Source organism: Limanda limanda, chromosome 13, assembly GCF_963576545.1.
Source record: "Limanda limanda chromosome 13, fLimLim1.1, whole genome shotgun sequence".
In the NCBI taxonomy this organism is placed as follows: Eukaryota; Metazoa; Chordata; class Actinopteri; order Pleuronectiformes; family Pleuronectidae; genus Limanda; species Limanda limanda.
Genome location: NC_083648.1, coordinates 11656491 through 11679207, shown reverse-complemented (window position 1 = coordinate 11679207; position 22717 = coordinate 11656491). Strand labels below are relative to the sequence as shown.

At 41.3% G+C, this 22717-nt stretch overlaps 1 protein-coding gene across 1 annotated transcript in view; it reads right to left on the bottom strand.

Moving 5' to 3' along the window:
• Positions 1-5338: 5338 nt before the first annotated feature.
• The window catches only part of LOC133018305 (adenylate cyclase type 1-like), a 33892-nt gene continuing 16513 nt past the window's right edge, over positions 5339-22717 (bottom strand). The window contains exons 5-20 of the mRNA XM_061084625.1: positions 18266-18393; positions 17222-17380; positions 16609-16750; positions 15199-15354; positions 10698-10895; positions 10517-10614; positions 10242-10326; positions 9119-9208; positions 8727-8989; positions 7827-7953; positions 7150-7311; positions 6917-7063; positions 6731-6829; positions 6530-6644; positions 6314-6438; positions 5339-5758 (exon numbers count right to left, since the gene is read on the bottom strand). Of these exons, the coding sequence (XP_060940608.1) occupies positions 5339-5758; positions 6314-6438; positions 6530-6644; positions 6731-6829; positions 6917-7063; positions 7150-7311; positions 7827-7953; positions 8727-8989; positions 9119-9208; positions 10242-10326; positions 10517-10614; positions 10698-10895; positions 15199-15354; positions 16609-16750; positions 17222-17380; positions 18266-18393 (2514 nt within the window). The remainder of the gene's footprint in view (positions 5759-6313; positions 6439-6529; positions 6645-6730; positions 6830-6916; positions 7064-7149; positions 7312-7826; positions 7954-8726; positions 8990-9118; positions 9209-10241; positions 10327-10516; positions 10615-10697; positions 10896-15198; positions 15355-16608; positions 16751-17221; positions 17381-18265; positions 18394-22717) is intronic.

Here is a 22717-nt window from a genome sequence, read left to right as displayed (position 1 = left end):
CAATAAAGTCTTCAGGGTCAATTAAAGTATTTATTGATGTAGTATTATAATTTTGCTGTATTGATAACAGGAAGGACCCATGACAGCCACATGCAGCATGTGTGGGAGGATGAGTGTGTTCCTGTGTTTCCTCATCCAGGGTCAGTCAAGGTCCGGGATGCTGTTGGTCATGTGGGCGTTTGGACTCTAACATGACGACTTACATCAATCAATCAGAATTTATTTGTGTAGCAATTCTCATACAAACACTGTGACACAAAGTCCTTCAGAGAATAAAAGACTCATCCATCCATTGAGCAAAACAACATCAAGGACCTGACGTCGTAAACCTCACACATTTAAAAAGAGGAAACACCACAGGCAGGTAAACATGGAAGTAAAAGATTAATAAGATAAAATTATGCAAAAAGGTGGAAAAAAAAGGATTTGGACTAAAATTATGGTAATGTAAAAAAAATGGTAAAAGAGCATTAAATCAAACACAATAAAAATTGAATAAATAATTAAAAAATAAAAGGATAAATTAACAAAATTCCATTCAAAGCCTGAATAATATTTTTTCTTTATTCAGGGATGTTGTTCTACTTTTACTTCTGAGAAGCAAGTATTTTTACAAGTACATATAACAATTTCTTTACGTGTACTTTTTACATTCATTTGACCCATATAGTTAGTGAGTTTACAGAAGTTTCTCTTGTGTAAACTTTTTATTTTGCAGAACATGATGGGATATTTTTTTTTGTATTTTTGCAATATTTTATTCCTAATATTACTCAAGTAAAGGATGGGAATACTTCAGGGTCAATATGTAAAAAATACAATTTGACTGGACACAAGTTAATTTCTCCCAAAGACTTTTAATGTTTTTACCAGTCAAACATTGAAAAAATTTGCCCCCATTTAGAATGTTAAAAAAAAAAGAATCTAATTTAAATAAAGACATTATCTGACTGCCAACAAACTGAAAGACAAGTTGCACCCAGCGGAGATAAACTAATTGCTCTGACAAAATTATATATATGATACAGCTGTGTGTGTGGGGGGGGGGAAAGAGAGAAAGAGAGAGAGAGAGAGAGAGTGAGAGAGAGATTTGGCCTCTTACAGCTCTTACTCAGGCACTTGAATCAAAGCCCAGCCATTGGGAGAGAGGTAAACGGGTTCAGACTGGAGCTCGAGGCAGAGAAAATGAAATATAACATTTATTATTAATGTGCTCTGTAGGTCTGATGAACTGAGGTGTCGCACTCGTGCCAGAAGTATCAGGACGATATATTTCAAGATACATCAAAGTGATGAATAGATAGAAAGTGAACTTCGTGAACTTTTGTCATGAAACCAGTTTGTCTTAATCTTTATTCATTGATAGATTTTACTCTCAGGCCAGGCTCACCCTTCACATGGTGTGTTTTGTGTGTGCGTGTGCGTGTGCGTGTGCGTGTGCGTGTGTGTGTGTGTGTGTGTGTGTGTGTGTTTTTCAGGTCAGAGCCTCATCACTTTTAGCTCCTGAGCCCTGATGAAGACGAGCGTGACTCAACCACCAGTCGATGAGTTGTTGCTTCTTCGATGTTGAACATCAGCTTCACCACCCAGGGAGGAAACAGCTTAGAAAAACAAAAAAATTCAATATACTTTATAATCGTCAATATTTTTAGAGGGGAACTCTTTGTTTGAAATTAAAACTCACACATCGAGACTTCCCCTTGCGTTTTTTCTTCCTTGTCTTTTTCTGCACCGATGGTTCAGGTGTTGGAATTTTCTTGGAGGAGATTATAAAAAAAATCAACAGATCACTATGTTGTCATCTGAGGATAATGTTTTTTGAATATTTCCTCTGAATGGAAAATATGACAAAGACGTTCACCTTCACTCTGAGGCCCCGACCGATGGCCTGTTCCTCATTTCCGAAATTTATCTGCCAAGAACTTTTAGCCTCATCACTTAAATCCACTGCATCTGACACGGAGCTTTTCTCCAAGTCTCCCTGGAGATTGTCGGCCGAGCGCGACCGAAGGAAACTCTCTGGGCTGAGGGAGCGAGCCAGTCGCCTGGGTCTCAGAACCCTCAGAGGGACACCATAATCATCTTCCTCCTCCTCCTCTTCCTCTTGTGCCACTTCCTCCTCCAACTTCACTTCACTTAGAAAATCATCCTCTCCTTCTTCTGTTCTGCTTCCTCCAGTTTCATCCTCCTGCTCCGACTCTTCCTGGATAGCCTCCAGATAAGGCCTCTGCTCCATCAGGTCATTTTTAAGTACATAGAGAATTAGCACGGTAAGTCCATTTAAGGAGGTATTTTCAGATTTTTGAATAACAATATTTGAAAAAGTATTTGAATAAAACATTTCCTGTATTAAAAACAGTGGAGTTAAACCTACATTCTGCTGTTGAGCGTCCATTTCTCTGCTGACGTGAGGATCCTGCAGTGTCAGGTTTTCATTAGCTGCTGATTGACATCAGGTGCAGAGGTTGAACTCCACACACTTCACAGCTGGTTCTGTTTCTTTACTTCCACCGAAGCGAAGACGTGTAACCTAATCCAGAGGTTCAACAATTTCAAACCTCTATTGTAATAAATATCATCTTTAAAGCTGTTCCAATGTTAACAAGTTATTGTTCAGGTTCACCACTCGATGAAACTCAATGTTTTTATCAGGGTTTTTTTTAGAGCTCAATTTAGAGTCGGCCTGACCTGCTTTTACCTCTTTTTATATTTTTACCTCTTGTGTTTTCACCCTCGTCTCTTTGGTTTGTGAGCAAGATTAAACAGCCATATTATAACGAAACTGGGTCGAACGGTGGAATACGGGTCAGGGAAGATCCCAATAAATGTATCCTTTTCTTAAACATTGTGAAATAAAGTGTTTTTCTCAGAGAATAATTCATTTCTCAAGGTGTGTGAAATTGGTTGCAGCTTGATTAAATCCAAGGGGGGTCTCGTTTCCTCCAGCTCTATTAAAGCAGTATCAAAAACAACTCAACCCTTTGCTCGACTTTAAAAAATCTGCTCTAATGTTAATGTAGATATTAAGAAATACCACAAGCTCATTTAATCATCGTGACCCCCTTTAGCCCGATGACATCAGGGGGAGTGTTGTTTGTGAACATTTACCTTGGATTCCCTTCACGGCTAAATGTCAACTTTAGTTTGAGGTCGTGAGGGCTGATCCCTCAGGATAAATCAACATTACAATCAGTACATCGTGTTTTTTTGTTAAATGTTTATTCCAAACCCAAAAAACAAACTATACTATACTGAAGCGTGGCGTGAGCTTGGCATTCATTGACCCAGCTGTCACAGGGAACCCCTCACACACTCCCTGCCCACTGCTCAGTGTTTGTGACATGTCGACATTTACCTGACCAGTATATTGATTGGTATAATAAACCTGTCCCTGTTTGCCATCATTGGCTGTGTAGAATTTTTTTTTTTTTAAAGAGCCATTAAAATTAAGTGTGAAAAATTGAATTTTATGGAATGGAACTAACGAAGAAAATGACCCGTAAAAAGTAATATCTGTTACCCAGTGAAGGTTTGTGGTGCGTGAGGACATGGTTCAAATATTGTCTTTCAGGTTCTCATATTGAAATTCTCATATTCCTCTTGTTTAAAACCCTGTACTTTATATACCGGTAGCAAAATATTAACATTTTTACATTCACAGTACTACTGTGATATCTTATACACCAATATTGTCTTTATTACAAAATATTCAATTACCCAACTTCAAACTGTACAAGATACAACATAGTTGACAGCTTCTTTGCTATTTACAAAAAAAGTATGATCTGCATATCAAAGTGAATATATCTAAAAAGGCAGGTTGCAATCACGGTAAGCTTATTGAGTAAGGCAGAAAACTTGAAACATTGTGTATTTACACTTTTGCAGATCAAGTCAAAGTTTCATATATTTATATATATATATATATTTAATGTATATATACGTTGATAAAGAGGATATCTGAAGAGCCCCTCGTTTTCTGAGGCTGTATCTGAAAGAGAGAGGCGCTAAAGCTTGTAGCTGTTCAGTTGGACTGTAGCAAAAAGCCGGGGGGGGGGAGGTTACGTTTGCCTGAAAGACGAAGGCAGCCGGACACTGCAGAGGGGGAGGAATATGTGAATGTACATAAATCGTGTCTAGAGGCCGTGAGTGAAGGACGAGGGGTGTGCATTTCAGGAGGTTGTGTGCTTAATGTGTGTGTGTGTGTATGTGTGTGTGTGTGTGTGTGTGTGTGTGTGTGTGTGTGTGTGTGCTCAAGTAATGGATGTGCTCTCTTCTCTGCGGATAAATGCACATTATACATAGACATGTAATGGTCCTCCTCATCAATCCTTTGCCACTGGTCCAGTCTTTGCATATCAGCTTTTGTCCATCTTGACGTCCAAATAGTAAAATATTGTTTTAGGTTTTCACACTGACCTTTGACCTTTGCTGCCTCTTCACTATCAAAGCCACCATTCTCTGTGAATCAGGGCAAAGTAAGACACTTAAAGTCTCCGATGGCGTTTAAAAGAGCAACGTGCAGAACGTGTTCAACCTACGGCCAAATCTTTCTTCTTCTCTCTGATGGTGAGGCAATGTAAAGGGGTTACAAAATAAAGATCTTTGAAAGCTCAGTTACTTTGGTTTTCTTTCAACTTGGAGTCACTATGGCTGTCAACTTTTAAAAGTCATGCACTATTAACGGGGAAGATATCTCAGGAGGAGGGGGGGGGGGGGGGTAGCCTGTTTCATCCAAGGAGCTCAGAGTAGAAAAAAAAGTACTTTGTGCTGTTTCGTTACAATTTCAGAATTAAACCACACATGCATACACACCGGCTCACAGGTACACACATGCATGCTTACACCCACCGTGAAAAAAAACACCATTTTACACCGTAATTTACGCAATGTATCCTTGGCATAATCAGAAAGACAGTGCAAAAGCAAATAGCATGATCAGTCTTTTTTTTTCAGGATATCAATGCACATATCCCCTGCACATGGAATATGTAGAATATAAATATATAAAATGAAGATGCACATTATACCTGGATCTGAGGGAACCCAGCGACACCACACATCTATTTATCTGGTATAGAAATGTTAAAAAGAAGATTAGAGATTGTGGGCATCTTTCTCTTTCACTCCTCGTTTGTCTTCCCTAAAAGCGAGTATGATTGTCTGTATCACCACGTCATCTCTCTGAAAGTTCATATCCTGAATGAGCATATTCTGGGTTTTGCCAGTAGCTCTGGATTTAAAGGAAATACCTGAACAGCCCCGTCGTCTCTCGGCCTCCAGCCAGGGTTTTCTTTCCCTTTTTTTCCTGCTCGGTTTACAGTCCCTGTTTTTTCCCCTACACAGCTACATCTGCAGCGTCGGCCACAGGCTCGATCTTAATCCCCGTCACCTCAATGTCCTCCTCGTCCTCCTCGCCCACTGCAGGCACGCTGGAGAAGGGGATACAAGTCACTTGGCTGTTGCTGCTGCTGGCGGCGTTCATCTGGACGCTGCTGCTGCCCACGCCGGCGTGAGCGGCCAGGCTGGCGGTGGAGTTGCTGCCCAGATTGGTCGGGACGCTCGTCTTCCCACAGGAGTGGATGCGACGAGCCAAGCTGACGGAACGCATCACTGAAGAGACGGTGGCTGTGCCCACACCCTGAACTTTCCCCTCCAGGAAGTACGTCAGCATCTCACCTTTGCCCTTAACGCTCACTTTGCCGCGGCACACCAGGTCGTAGTTGTTGTTCAGCAGGCGATAGACCTCCTCTGTCACCTGAATGAAAGCGATATAAGAGAAATAAAAGAGAGAAATATATAAATGTTCACATTCATCAAGAATAGTTTTAAAACAAAGCCAGGTCCCAACAGACATGTCATCAATATTTATTATTTTCCAAAAACTTTGACAGTAATATCATGTGTCCTTGGTCAAATAGATTTAATTTCAATTTTCCACCTCTACTATCTGAAAATATTTTTTTTGTGAGACCGAAACTATAGCATAAGAATAATTTAACAAGAGGCTTCACATTCCTCATGTTAACGCAGCCAACAGGCTGATCTTCTGATAGTCCCCCTCTAAAAGAACATGCAGCCCACAGTATTCTGCATTACTGTTTTCTCACAGTATATATAAATATATATATATGCGTCACAGGGGTGTTATTTTGCTTTTTTTAAGTGGATCTGAGCCATTGGAACATAGAAAAGAAAATTATGCAGTTATACAGTATTTTAACCCTGAGAAGAAAAATAACTTTTAAATTCTTATCCTATAGTTGCACTTTGTAGCAGGTTTGCTGTGATGATTAAAGGTGTTTTTGGTCACCTGTATCTTTCCCGGTACTCCGGTGCTGTCCATGCGACTGGCCACATTCACCGTGTTCCCCCAGATGTCGTACTGAGGTCGCCGTGCCCCGATCACCCCAGCGACCACCGGGCCGACATTGATACCTGTGTAAATACCAGAAAGTGTTAAACAAATACAAAACACTTTAAAATCAGGTGTGTCATAGTTTCTTTTGTGATTGAAGATTAGACGCACCCACTCTCAGGACAAACTCATTGTATGACTGGTAGTTGATTTCATCCAAAACATCAAACATCTCAATGGCGTAGTCTGCTATTGTGCTGAGATGGTCGTAAACAGATTTTTTGGCCTAAAGTGTAGACGTACAATGATCGGTTAGTATCTTGTTTCTTCATTATAATGTACGATCAAAATTTACGTAAAGTAAAAGGTCACCTTGGTACCAATGGTGGGGACAAGGCCCACAGCTGCCATGTATGTACTGCCAATGGTTTTGATCTTCTCTATGTCTTTGTAGCACTCCTTGTCCATGAGCTGGAAAACAGACACTCAAATAAACATACAGAACTACACAGCAGATCCAACTGAACAACCCGGAAGCGCAAAAAAAAGCCTTTCTACCTCGTCAAAGTCTGCAATGATCTCATTCAGGAGTCTGAGGCACTCCACTCCCATGTTGTTTCCGTCCAGCTCGATGTAGAAATCGTTGAAGTTTGGGATGGAGACAAACAGAACGCCCACTTGTGCGTAGGACTGATAGTACAGATCCTGAGAGGAGAAAAGAGGGGAGAATACAGTACAGTGGGATAAAAGGCCTCCTCCGTTCTCTGTGGTGTTTTCTGCCAGTTATCTACCTGGTTCTCTGTTTGTCTGCCTGCCTGTCTATTAGCGAGGCTCACCATGTTCCTGGGGTTTGAGAGCAGGAAGTGTTGAGCCACGTGCGCGGGCAGGAGGTTGAAGAGAATCCGCCTGTTGTCCAGCTTGACTTTCTCCATGCCATCTCTCTCCTCCTCCGCCTGGGAGCCCATACCACACACACACAAACACACACACACACACACACACACACACACACACACACACACACACACACACACACACACACTCACACACACACACACACACACACACACACACAAAGGACTGAGCACTGCAGCCTGTTCCAGTTCCACATTTCCACCACACGGGGTCAGTAAAAAACGTGACGAGCCTCACAAATGGATTGTCTGTGTCATAGCTGGATATCAATACACTTGGGTACTTAGCTAAAGGGTTAAATATCTTAAGATTCCACTTTTGCTTCAACACTTGTGAAAAATAGTCCTTTTATTACACTTTAGATGCCAAACGAAACCATTGCTTTTGCCAAAGAACAGACAGCTGGCAGCCTATAAATACAAATCCTTTTCCTACACAACCCAAGCGCTTGGATATATCGAAGCTGTAATTCTATTCTATTAAAACCTACACAATAATAATGAGATTTAAGCCTCCTTCATATACTCATGCATAGAGACACACACTTCCTGACCTGCACAGCCCATAGGAAGTCCAGGCGTAGTTTGAGGTCGAGTTGCCTGGAGTGGAGGGCCAGGGCACTGACAAAGAGCAACAGAGACAGGATGGGCTCATAGCCCCGGATGTGGAAGGACCCCCCACTGTGGAAGAGAGACCAACACACGCGTCAGCATCAGGGACTGGACCACACAGAGCACTACACAGGCGGGTTGCACTGGACCCCCCACGGTGTCGAGAGCAGCGATGAGTCAAATTTTACTTGTTAAAATCATGAAAATTATTTTTCTTGTGGGGCCAGCATGAAAATAAAACACCAAATGAAATGCAAGAGCTTGAAAGTGTTATGTGAAATATTGGATTGCACAATGTCATATTGTTTACTGATGCATAACTGTTCTTAACCTATATTTGATATATTCATAACCTTAGCAAATTTTGCGTTATGATTTTTCAGGGGCCCAATTGATCATCTGGAATCCAATAAATTTGACTGGGCCTCTCGGTGCTGAGTTGAGACTCCGCTCTCCCATCATCCGGCCCACTGTGTCCTGTCCAGCTCTGGGTTCGGAACTAATGATGAGCACATGTGCTTCTTCAAAGGCTGGGAAATGAATGAGCGTGTAGGCCGAAGACAAGCAAAGACTCCTCCACACACCCTCACACACACAGCGCATGTACTGTAAACACTCGTCTGTTCCTGCTGTACATTAAACAAACAGGAAACCATTGCTTGACATTGATGGCCAATCATTTACTCTGATTCTCGTACGATGCCCAATCCTGCCCAAGTCAAAGCTCCAATGGGATGTGTCATGTGTGTGATAACTCCAGGAAGTCAAGTCAAGTCAAAGTGTTTTTGAATGTGTGTGTTCGTGTGTGTGTGTGTGTGTGTGTGTGTACAAGGGAACCTCACCCTTCCTTCCCACGAAAGCCACTGAGCTCCAACACTGTGATATACAGCACCCCGAGGAGGAGCATTAGCGCCACCTTTGGCAGCCAGGAGACCCGCAGGAAAAGCGCCAGCGTGAGGGTGCCCACAACGCAGGAGAGGAAGGCGTAGCGGGCACCCTCACAAGGCAGCTCCGCCATGGTGTGGTTGGCGCCACTGATGTCATCGATGATGAGGATGGAGCTGTTGGTGTTGGCACTGCCCCACAGCCACGGCATACAGCCCACCTGATGGGGACGAGTAGGAAGATGGAGGAGAAAGAATTACAGCTCAAAATATGAGTTTTCTTACTGGTTGACCAGTAAGGTTGGTCATTTGTAGCAGATGACATTTTTGCTGTTGCCTTTCCCACTTACCACACAGGCCTGGGCCACAGCGTAGATTAAGAGCACTATGAGAATACAGAGGGCAGTGCGAATCTGAATGGTCAGGCACCCTGGAAAACACTGAGACAAAGGTCATGGAAGATAAGAATGAATCAGGAAGATACAAACCTACTTTTTTTTGAAGAAATGTATTATCACAGACAATGAAGATTATGCAAAAACTGATTTCCAGAAACTTTGACGGAAGGATGGGACATTTTGGAGCAGATCTGGGTTAAGGGTGAAATTGTTTCATCACAACAAAATTGTGTTTTTTGACATTTTTCCCAATTTCAAAGGGAGTAATTGATGAATCTTGTTGAAGAGGAATTCGGGGAATGATATTTGGTGATATGTGTGTGGAATCTGGGGTAGATCCAAATCAAATCTGTATGGTCAAATTAGATGTGGTTTCATTACAGGACTGTAGAGGTATGTGCTCTACTGTGTCATTCTAGAGTTTTTTAATATGTTAATATAAGGCAAATGACAAAATGTTAATAGCTGCAAGACTAAGAACGAGTGAAAAAGGCTTGAAATCAAACAATGATGCGCAGTTAGACAAAAGGTAGTATGAGGTCAGTAAGGCGAGTAAAGAACAGAGACAGTGACTGTGATGATGAAAACTAGTTAGCAAATTAAATAAAGTGATATAAAATGAATTAAAAATGACAAAACAAATTAAAACGAAGAGTGAGATTAAACGTCCCAGCTCTGTGAAGGACCACATTGTTAAAGGATTAATATTTCATGAGTAGAATTTGCTACGAGAATATAAAGTAATTAGTCTCCAAGTCTCCTCATTAAACCACATTGAAATTCACCAGATCCACATTTTTATTTGGATCTGCTCCAAATTGCACATTAAATATTATTCCCCTATACAAAGTTTGTCATCAAACGCATGAATTAATCTCTGAAAAATCAAGGAAAATGTCAAAAGATGTCCTGATGTCTGACAATGTAAAAATCCCTGGAACCGCTGATCTGGGTTCTTCCCAGACCCGTATTGCATTCTTCCACCAAGTTTCATGGAGACGTTTTCAATAGTTCGAAAAATAAAAGAATGACTTTCCCTCGCGAAAGGTGACGATAAGAAAGTATCTCTGTTTACCTGTATTCTAGTGATGTGCAGGTACATGATACAAGCTACTAGGAAACAGATGCAGAAGACAAGAAGGACAAGTATCACTGTGCCCCTGAGTGGAAAAGAGAAGTGAGAGAGGGAGACGCAGGGGTTAGTTAGAAAGTCAAGGATCCGTGGAAGTGAAAAGAGTCAATTAAAGAGGTGAGTGGATAGAGAGAGAGTCAGAGAGGGAGAGAGAGAGACAGAGAGACAGAGAGAGAGAAGAGGAGGAGGATGAAGATAGCAGAGTTTGTTGTACATACTGTGGTATGATGAGAAGGTAGACAAGGCCAAACAAGGCAGCGAGGACCAGAGAGACGACCACTGCACTGGTGAAGTACTCATCCGGAACCTGGTGGTACTGTGTGACGCCACAGGAGAGACCAGTGAGTGACAGAGCATCAATCAGAGGCTCCATATCAACGTGCGGCTCGTGTGTCTCACCCTCTGCTCACGCTCGGAGCACTTGTACATGAGCGTGAGGACGTTGAGGTCCGCCGTGTCCGACTCGGTCTGCCGGGCCTCGATCAGCCGCCCGATGTAGCGGTTGACCCGGGTTCTGGGGCTGCTCTGGACCACGGTGGCCTGGTTGGCGTTGGGACGGTTCCTCAGCTTCTGCGGCGCCGTCCTCATGGCCCTCCGCTGTCAGAAGAAGAAGAAGAAGAAGAGATCTTCAGTGAAAATGTAGAAGTTGATTAAAACGCCGCCGCACTGTCTTCTCCACACCACTGGAGAATTATCATATTAGGAACAGGGGTGAGTGAGAGACAACAATAAACACGGGGACATAATTATACTTTCAAATCAGGACGTCGCCCTCACACTTAATCACTGGAGGCCCCCTGCTGTGTCTGAGCGTGTGCAGCAGACAAACTGAGAAAACACTGCGCACTGGAGCAGAGCCACAGAGTTAACATGGCAGTAACATGTGTGTGTGTTTGTGTGTGTGTACATGTAAGTGATGAGCATGCTGGGTGAATTGTGTTGTAGGGGGAGAAGTGTTAGCGAGGATCATCAGAGTGTTTGTGAGTCCCTGACATGACATGAATGTGTACGGCTCACTGACTTCCTTCATTTTTTTCTTCCTACCTTCCTTCCTTCTTTCTCTCCTTTCTTGACTTTTTTCTATTACATCCTGCATCCTCTCGTTGCTTTCTTAAATTCCTACTTTCTACTTTTATTACTTCCCCTAAATCTGTCATGTATTAGTCCTCATTTCCTACGCCACACTTTCTACCTTCCTTAAATTCTGTCCTTCCTTCCTTCCTTATAACTACCTCCACACTTCTGTTTATGCATTCACTTCCACATATTCTTACATAACTTCATTCCACACTTTCCTTCCAATCTTCCTTCCCTCATACATTCATTATTTCCTTCCGTGCATCCTTTCATTCCTACCTACATACCTACATATTCTTTCTCACTCCTCTTTCTTATCTATTCTTCCTTATTTTCCTCTTTCCTTCCTATTGCAGTTTTTCTTCCCTCCTTCCACGTTGTTTTTCCTCTTTCATTCTGTTCTTATTTCCATCCCTTATCTCTCCCAGCCTCCCTCAAACTGTCATGCTATATTAGGCTGCATCGCAGTGGCCTGCAGATATGACGTCTACTTATGGTGTGTATTGTGCTCAACATGTAGGACACATTATAGACAAGTCTCCTGCAAAATCTTGCTCATTCATCCCATCTGTCCCTCATATTGCTCCGAAGTCGTGTCTTGAATTGGTTATTTCGCACACAGTTGAAGAGTGTGTGTGGTCTGAATGTAAATCTAGCGTTCAGTTGAAGGTGTACGTGTATATGACTTCACCTGTCACCCCTGTTCCTTTCACCACTTTACTCTAATCTGACTCCTGTCTATGCTGTGAGGATGTTGTCATTACTGGTATAATGCAAACTTGAGGGGGCCACCCCAACCCTAATCGCGGTTCAGGTTAGGGTTGCGATTAGGGTTAGGGTGGGTGAATGTCGTAGAGACTTGGGAGTAGGCTCTACCCCCACTAATGCAGGAACGCCCGATCGATTGGTACCATCTATGAGGGGGTTAGGGCTGGGGGCTTGGGGCTGGGGGCTTGGGTTGGGGTCTGGGTTGGGGTTAGTTTCGCGGTTAGGGTTGCGATTAGGGTTCGGGTTGCAGCTCGGTTTAGGAGTAAACCCTAACCCAAATTTTACATCCGGCTTTTCAAAATCACAACACCATTTCCCCTTATAGAAAAAAAACTAGGGCTGGGCAACGATTAAAAGTTTTAATCGCGATTAATCGCATGATTTCCCTGATTAATCACGATTAATCGCATTTGTATATGCAAAATCCAATAATGAATTAAAAAGTAGTGTATAGCGCAATTTTATTTTCAATGTTCTGCCATATGAACGAAAGTGCCATAACATTTGTTGTGCAAACACTTTTAACATCAGCATTTAATACAGTAGCAGTTAAATAAAATATTCAGTGTAAATCTCAACTTAACAATGTTATCAAAGCAAATACAAAATTAAAGCTCAATGCCACTGCCAGGGCATTAATGTTATCCTCTTCGTTATGAAAAATGTATACTCCTCCCTGCGTCTAGCGTAGTCTGCCGAAGCCTCGCTCCGCTCGCTGTTTCGTTGAGTGATTTGCTGATATCAACTGTGTGTTTTGCATTTAGGTGATATTTTAGACTGGAAGTACTCCGGTGATAAGAAAATTCACCTTGGCAGTGGCTACAAATTACTTTGGTTCTGTCGACTCCGCCGTCTGGAAGAACTTTAAAATGAAAATGGCCATGTAAAAGCTCCGTACCCTTATCCATGGTTGTTTATCCGCCAATTATTTTCTTTTTTCCGGTTCCGCAGCAGTCAGCAACAGACTTTCGCTAAATAAAAGCCTGACTTTCACAATAAAACAATAAATAATCAAACCTGAGTTAATGCGAGATAAAATAATTGTCTGAGTTAAATAAGTGATGAGTTAACTCGATTAAAACGAGTTAACTTGCCCAGCCCTAAAAAAAACAAAACTCCATAACCTGTTAATTAGATTTAAATATTTGGACAATAGACCCCCTACCCAAACACAATATAGCACAAATTACAAAAATAGAAAATTAATCTCCAGCCGCCACAGCAGAAAAGCATTTCCTACACTTTAAAATCATCCATTGTGACAGAAAGCAAGAGTTGGTTTGCAGCACTACCCGGTGGTGAGAACATGTACTTTTGTCATGTACAGAGGTCTGTTTCATGTAAATTTATGAAAGATATAGAAATATCATTATTTATTTTCTTCTACCCTGGACAGTCATAGAAATCTGATGAATCCACATGACTAGAATAAACTGCTGTAGATTATTTTGAAAACTAATCACAACGGAAAATGTATTGAAAGTTACATCCCAGTGAATTAACAGTACAGGGCTTTCGACCTTAGAGTCCAGTGTTAAAGTCCTGGTCTATAGATACAACATGGACTTTATCGCCCAGGCTCCTTTTGATTCTTAAATTGTCCCCAAACCAACCCTCTAACCCTGTGGTGTATTGTTTCTTTTTACGAGTCAATCAGGTCTAACTCTCAGTGGGTTGAGGAATTTACCCCACACCCCTCGATTCAGTTACCTGTCTCATGTGGTTGCCTGTTTAAGACTCAGTGAAGGCAAGTAACTCCTAACTTAATCATCTTTTGTTCACCAGCACCTTCAGGCAATAATCCAATATGGTGGGTTCCTGTATCTTTAATCATTTGACATAATAGCAGAACCCTAATCGTAAACCTAACCCCATAACCCTAACCCTGTGGGCCAGTGCATTGCCTTTGGCCATATCAACTGCCCAGTCTTTGGATGAAGCAAGAGAAGTCATGTCCTGACATTAAGTGAGAAGTTTTTTTCTCCCTGATATGTGAGGGTGTGAACCTGATTTATATCTCTACAATGTACGAACACACACACACAAACACATACACACACACACACACACGGAAACACACACACACACACACACAAAAACACACACGCTATGCTGTGCAAATAGCTGGTGCAGGCATTGTATAGCTGCCAGGCCACAGGATTTCTTTCCAGGCACACAAGGTCAAATAAGCTCTTTGACATTTACCCAGATTGCCACTGACAGTATATGTTAGGGAAATGGCATGTTGCTCTCTGGCATGAGCTACACACTGAGGTCATCACAGCTGATAGGATTGCACGCTCTGAACACTTCTCACCGTCACCCCCCCAACCTTCTTATGATTTAGTATACTGTACATCCTGTTAGGGCCACACACTGGATTTATTCCCCGACTGTAATTCCTGCAAAACTTGAATTAGTATCTCCGACACTGTGGTTAGCACATTCAGCTTATTTATGACACATCGGAAAAACAAGAATCTATACAACATCCAAAAAACACACTATAGATTGAAGAACTCAACTGCAAAGATTTCTGCTAAGAATGTGCAATGTTCAAGTAGTGTTACACCAACATGTGACTTTTTCTTGCACATTCTAACGTCTAATGTATATCCACGAGTTAACAGTAAGAAAGCAACTGAACCGGGAAGGAACACACATTACTTCTCCTCTTTAGACGTCTACTGCTCTTTTCTGTTGGAACAATGTTCTGTGGAGCTGAAGCTCAAATGTTAAGATTGTATAAATTTGCATTGTGAATAGGCCGAGTCAGAGTCCTGATGTTAAGCTCAATGAAACTTCGATGCATAACTTGAAATGAGGCTTTTTGGAAAAGGCACCTAAGAATGTAGATTACATAAATTAATCATTTCTGTACAGTTCTAACAGATCAACACTGTCTATACAACTTAAATTCAAACAGGTATTTAATATTTCACTATTGTAGGAACCTCTAGACATCCAGAGTTTTTTATATATCATCATAGCCTCTATTCAAATCACAGCACGAACACACACGGAAACGTCAACACAGACACTGAGGTTTTTCTACCTTATCACCGTCCTCGCAGTTCATGACATTGGAGAAGGGAATCTCAGCCTTGAACATCTTCCTGCAGTGCATAAGCTGCACTAGTAAGTAGCACACAGTTTTGAACTTCATCTTTTTGGCGGGCTTTATATCCGAAAGAATCAATCCTGGGAATATCTGCAACCAGATAAGAAACGGGAACAAGGATTAAGTCATGATATCCCACACAGCTATATATATATATTATGTAAGGGTGTATAACTCAGGCACTGGACAGCATGCACGTGCACATATGCTCATGCACACACACTCGCATGCAATCATTGTTATTATCAGGTTCAGGAATTTAACTGTAAAGTGGTAAGAATGAGGTCAATCCCTTGGGTGATTTTAATAGATTCATCACTCTGCTGCCCTTGTTTCTCATTCGTTACACTATCTTAGAAAATCAAGATTAACATATGTTTGAAGTTTTGAGGATATTAGTGTGTTTTGTTGTGCGAAAAGTGTGTTTTGTTAAACAGCAAAGTTAGCGAGTGTGTCCCTAAGCAGGAATAATTAAAGACACTATAGCGGGGAGCGTAGCAGCCCATCCAACACAGCTTAGTCAGGGCACATCTTTCTCTGAGCCATGAGCCCTTTGATGAAGTCTAAACCATCAGCTCTATTAAGAGGATTAGCAGAGTGTCCCGCATATCAAAGAAAAAATACACGCCACTGTGATGTCACAGGTTCACGTTGGGATCCTCGTAACCTATGTGCGATTCTTATAATCTCACATAACATGGAACCTGCTGCGAGAAAGAGTGATGAGAGAAGAGATGAGAGGTAGAAGAAGAGGAGAGGAAACCCAATAGATTCAGAGACAAGACAGAAATTCCCTCTCCAGCAGCTTGTGGCACATCTGGTTGGAGGTGTCCGTGTTTATGTGCAGTGACACACACACACACACACATATATCTCTGTAAGTTCCTCGGACAGAGCAGATTTGACATGATAGATGCTACAGGCTGTTTTTCTCTCTCTCTTTATCGCCCAGCTCAATGCATTACACACTGGAAGTGAGATTAGCTCAAGAACAAATGCGTGAGAGCTCCATCATGTGATGTTAGATGCTGTGGCCACACCATGATTCTATTGGAAGGATTGTTTGTATTCTAGATGTTGGCATAGAGGTGAAGACTGGTTAAGATAAGCCTATGGTTAGCCTTCTATGATTGACCACACACATAGTAGGTCCAATAATATGGATTAGCATACGCACTACAAAAGCTTTGTTAATGTGTACAGTACACAGTCAACACATTAAAAGGTTCAGCTGAGGGCAAGGACTCATCCAAACATATGTCTGATTCGGATGCTGTTCTTATATAGAGATACATGCAGGAGTTAGAATATGCGGTTGCTCGGCACACAGCAACACTACGATACCTTCCGTCGGTGAGATGGCACAATAAAGAAGGTTTCAATTTCATGTTTCAGGAGGAAGGGGTTCCTTTCGTGGCCGTTTCCAGGCTCCACCTCATAGTCTCCATTCAGGCACTCCAGTGTAGATTTGGTGATGTGGACTTTTCTGTAGAAACAGACAGGGCAGGCGTAACACACAACACAACACAACAGAAGAGTCTGTGTAACAGGAGACTGTCAAAGTAAGTTCTCAAAACCTGTTCCTCTAGGCATTTATTCAAATATTCAAATATATAAACTTAAATGTTAAATGAGTGTTGGATGAAATAATCCTTGTGATGTTTTTGTAAAAATGTCCATCTTCTTTACCCTAGAATGGGCCCTTCATATTTAGGTACCTTATATTTACATTAGGAGCAGGTCCTCTCTACAGAGGCCTCCATGTCTTTTTTTTTACAGGAGTCCAGATTAAATTGTTCAATGGATTCTGTGTATTTTCAAACTGGTGATATATTTGTATTACCATTACAGACTTCAGTAGGCCTCCAAATAGAGGGGCAGTATTTTTTCCAGAGCTCCACTGTAGAAGAGTCATCCAGAGCTGCTGAGGCCAGTATTCATGTGAGGTGGTTCTTACCCAGGTAGTCCCCCAGCCTCCATCACGTTGGCCAGGGTCACATCATTGGACCAGACATCATACTGCCATTTCCTGAGGCCCAGCACTCCACAGAGCACCCGACCTGTATGCAAGCCCACGCGCATGTTCAGGTTGACCTCTGTGGCCTCTGCCACTGACCTGCAGGGGGCAGAACACCAGCATTGGAGTGGGGTCATATCTAAATCCATATCTATATATATACCTAATTCTATATCTATCTATATATATTCAAATGGATATCTGATATATCTATGTCTATACTTATACTTATCATCCAATATCTACATTAATATATTATTGATTGAGTATTTTATATCTCTTATCTATATCTATACACCAAAAATCATGACATTATTAAAAACTTGCACATATGCTACTAATAAATGTTCCTGTTCGAAGAAGAGCCAAAGACAAACATAGCAAGACAAAGATCTATCATCAGAATATTAACTATTAGAATACATTTTTCATGTGATATGACTGATGTCAGATACAGACAACATCATGAATATTTAATAATGTAAAATCTATAACTATAAGTACTCGACACACGCTATTGTATTAGTCTATGCTCTAACATACCAAAACTGATGAACAAAAGAAAGCATTTTTTAAATTAGTAATTTAGTAAAGTCTATCTTGATCATAGATCTTAATTAACAGGCTTCCAGTAAAGTATCTGGTTGTATCTTCTGCTGCATCTTAATGTCTTACTTTCTTTTGCTCCTGTTTTTCCTTCTTCCAAATTATGAGAAAACACATTCAAGTTCAATGAAATCGGGTTTTTTTCCAATCCAAAATTTTTTCTGTCAGCCAACTGTAGCTCTGCTCTCAAATGTCCGGTGTTAGAATCCCCTCACAGCACACATGGCTATCAGGCTGCTCAGGCACTGCTCAAAGGACGTCATGGAATAAAATAAATACAAAACTGTTTTTTCCATCTCTTTCGGGATGATGATTTAAATCCTTCACTCACAGAAAAATATATACATTACTGTTTCATCTCAAAATGGGACCACTCACGTTATGGTGTCAATCATGTCCAGACCCATTTCCACACAGCAGTGGGCGTGGTCGGTCTTGGGTTGGGTCAGTCCAGACACACAGTAGTAACAGTCGCCCAAGATCTTAATCCTGCGGCAGTGATTCTCCTGCCCATCAAAAAGATGAAGAGAAGAGAGAACACTTAACAAGAAGGGCACTCAGTAGAGTTCAATCAAGCTGCACCAGATTTCACATACAGTGCAGTTCAAATAAGAACAGATGGATGCAACAGAAAGGGGGGGCTCCAAGTATGGGAGACGCCTACATGGAGAAAATAAATCAGTAAACGTACAAATCAAAATGAATCAGGTTAAATTTAAAGCATATAAAACAAAGCTGCTGAACACTGACTGATTGTTGTACTGTTTTCATCATCCCATGCATGGTCTTGAGATTTTAACTTACAACAACACTGTGATGGTTCCCACAATGCCGTGCTAAATCAACAGATCAGTCACACTTTTAGGGAACGAGGTGAATCACTCACTTTTTGGGGACAACGAGCAGAGGCACGAAAAGGCGGCTTTACGAATATAACCGTCATTAGAGGATGACAGTTCATTTTAGCAGCGTTACCGTGGACGCCTTCTCGTCACCCTTTATTGTTTCCATGGCGGTAATGGGATCACTGGCCATCCGTGTGAAGAGCACAGAAACTCATGATTATGCACATCGGTGGGTGCAAGACGAACGGTCGTTCTATTTTTCACAGCAAAACAATTTCCAGAACAGACGAATAACAAGGGATTGTTGTAGTTGCACGTGTTGTGGTCATGCTTCAAGTGGCACAGACGCACATGTGATGCTCATGTAAAAGAGAATCAGCAGCAATGAAGTGTGTAGAGAGAAATGTAAACACTTATTTCACTTCTACTCATTTTATTTTGACACATATGGAAGGTATATGTATATCTTCTGCTGTGGCTCAGGGGGTAGAGCAGGTCGTCCTCAAACCAGTGGGTCAACAACCCTATAAAAGCGATATATAAATACAGACCATTTATATACATTTACTATGTTGCTTTAGACATGTACACAGATTTGTAGGTACTGTATCTTTCTACATTTGCTTACAGGAGTATTTTTGTACTGGTCTCTATTTCTTTCTTTCCCTGGTTTAATTCTTGTGCTTCTGATTTACTGAATTCTCCTCCAGGGAATGACGAAAGTGTTATTTAATCTTTTCTTCAAACAAAAAAATATTTAAACCGACTACGGCCCGAGCAACGAGTTCTGTGCTAAAATTAGAAACAGCAAAACCCAGCTTCAAAGTTGTCGTTTTTGATCATTCAATAGTACAAGGAAACCGTGAAAATGCAGAGCTTCAGTCCGAACTCTGCTTTTGTGAAAGTTACAGCAATCCAACTTTTTTCTGTTCGCCCCCGTGCACACAGCAACATTTCAAATAGACACCTTAGAGAGCTAAAGCCCAGCGATGAGTAACACAGTTCACAAAAAAATTCTGAATGATGTCCCCTAAATGCAATTCGCTCAAAGTCTTTCTCGCTCTCATTGGACAGCAACAAGTTTGATATTGTTACAGAAGTGATGTGCCCTCTTTGGGGGTCACTGAGGTCAAAGTGGAGCAGTAAACAGATGGCTCTACACAACGTGGCTGAAGCTACAGGAAGCAGAGTCTCCTACTCTGTACTTTTCCTTTGCTAATCTGCACTGTGTGGGCTTAGGAGCTGAATCAGACCCAAGCAGGATTACCGCCGTCATGTGACTGAAGCATTGTGGGCAATCTCCGTGGTCATCAGCGTAGGAAGGAGAGCGCTGGTGACAGAGTTTCCGGGGGCAGAGTTGGATAATTATCTCTGCCTAGGAGGTTATGTTTTCACCCCCTGTCTGTTTATTGGTAGGTTTGTTTGTATGTTTGTCTGTTTGTTTGAAAACGAGATTTCACAAAAACAAATTGATTTTCATGAAACTTGGTGGAAGGGTGTGGTATGGGTCATGGAAGACATTTTGGTGGGGATCAGAATCACAGATACAGGATTTTTTTAAATAATTGTCCTTAACATTGTGAGATAGGGTGGTTTTCAGCATTTGTTATTGTTTTCCCAGGGAATAATTCATGGATCTTCATGTAAGAAAACATGATTATGGGACTGATTTCTATGAGCATATGAAATTAGAAGTATACTCTCAACTGTTGTCAGTGAGGTTGGGATATGTTGAGCGGAACTATTGAAAGTGAGATGAAGCTGTGTAACCAGGGCACCTTATAAATACCGTAATGTGCTGTGTCTGTTTGCAGGAAATGCAAATGAGCAACCACTTCAGTGCACACAAACAAACAGAGGGAGACAAAAAGGCCAAGACAAAGAGACACGTACAGGGCGGGGGGATATTCAGTAAATTATGATGAGGGGAAAAGATGAGCCAGCTGAGAGCAGCTGCACTTCATTTCCTACAAGACTCCGAGAGCAGCGGTGTTTGATGCAGAGACAACGATCAGTGCTGTGCACACATTACTGATGGGGAGAAAGATTCCAGGCCTTACACTTCTGTAACTTTGGGAAGCTCAAAGGACACAAGAAAGAACGGGTGCTGTGGATCTGAATCTGGATCTGCCCTCTGCAGAAAAGAAGACCCACTGAAAACCACTTTTACTGATTCTGATGAAAAGCAATTGTTCTGTTTTATGCATTCTGTACGGTGGCCCTGAGAGGTCAATGCACTACAATTTAAGAAAACACACAAAGAGAGAATTCCCTGCAATTTACGCACAACATAACCATACTCAAAACACAAGTATTTACGATACAATCAAATACGCACCACACAACCAAATACCCACAATACAATCAAATACTCAGAACTCTGTGCTACCATAATTCTTCATCGGGCTTTTATATGTATTCAACAAAATGATCGACCACCTGTCCAAACCTCCTTGGGATTGGATGTCAACATTGCATCAATATCCGCAGACAGTGATTCATTGCAATGGGTAAAATCTTTAGCTTCACAGGTTCTCTCTAGTTCTCTTCATCAACCACTAGACATTTTCTTCCATTTTTTGCCAGCAGCTCTCTCACGGAACTGAACTAACATGGAATAATTTATGTGCAACACAAATGAATAACATATCAACACTTCCTCCACCCACCTCAACCTGGTGGGTAGGAGCGAGCAGGTGTTGGAGATCTGTGAAGTAAACCTATTACCGTGGATATATTTAACACATTTAAAAAATAACAAACGTTCAATGTTCCGAGGCGGTTTCACTTTGCATGCATGCTGGTTCTCTGAACAATTATTTGAAGGAGGATTTACAGGATTGTGTTCGCTGCAACAGCCACCACCCGTATTGTTTTTTTTCACCCCTCCTCCCCCACCATCAAGAACCCAAGCTGGTTTGTTTGATTTGGGTTTTGCTCCAGTCCACAGATTTTTTAGCTCAGAGGCATCTGAGGGAAACTGAAGGACTTGACACTGATCCCAGCACCTGCACATGAGTCGAACCCAAACAATGTTATTTGAGTTGTGTTTACACCCAGACTTTAGTTTCTGAGAGGCAGCTGTCACAGTGCGGGCGGCCAACAGTCTTGCTGTTTAATCTAAAAATAATTATTTATTTTCTTTTAGCCAGCATCTTTACCAACGGACCTTCTTCAATGTGTTATTTTTACCGGCAGAAGATTTTGTATTATGTAAATCTACAGGTGTGAATATTATATTATAACAGTTTTTTGCAGTTTGTAAGATTTAGGTGAAAGGGATATATAAGCAGAAATTGAATATTGAATAATCCTAGTGATGTTTTCACTCTTGTTTTTCATCTTAATTGTACAAATTGTTGTTTTCTTTACCCTAGAATAGGCGCTTTATATTTAAATACTTTATATTTACATCAGGAGTGTTTTGTACAGTTAAACTTAACATCTTTTGAGTGTTTATGACGACTGAAAGCTTCCACAAGTTCTCTTTAATGTTCGAAAGGGGAGGGTGAGGTGAGGAGGATTCAGCTGCAATATGCAACTTCACCATTAGATGTCACTAAATTCTACACACTGACCCTTTAACTTCTATGCAAAATAACACTTTATGAAGGTCCCACTCAGGGACCATACAGCTTCTGCCGGGACTCCTGGTCAAGATGGGCAGAAAATTGAAGAAAAAGGTTTTGTATACAATTATAAGCGGATATCAGAAAAAAACATTCTAAAAAGCAATTAACATAATAAATAACACAGCAACAAACAGGAATCAATATGAAAAATGTATTGTGGAAAATAAAAAGCACATCTTAAAGGCTTGAATGGCACTCAGTAGAGCGCAGGCCTCCACCAAGGCCCAAGAGTCCTTTTAAATTCAATCAATCTGCAACAATTTTCACCCACTAATAGATGTCAGTTCGCTAAAATCCATTAAGATACATGAATTATCTCTTTTTATCTGGATCTGCGGAAACCTTTTAACAGG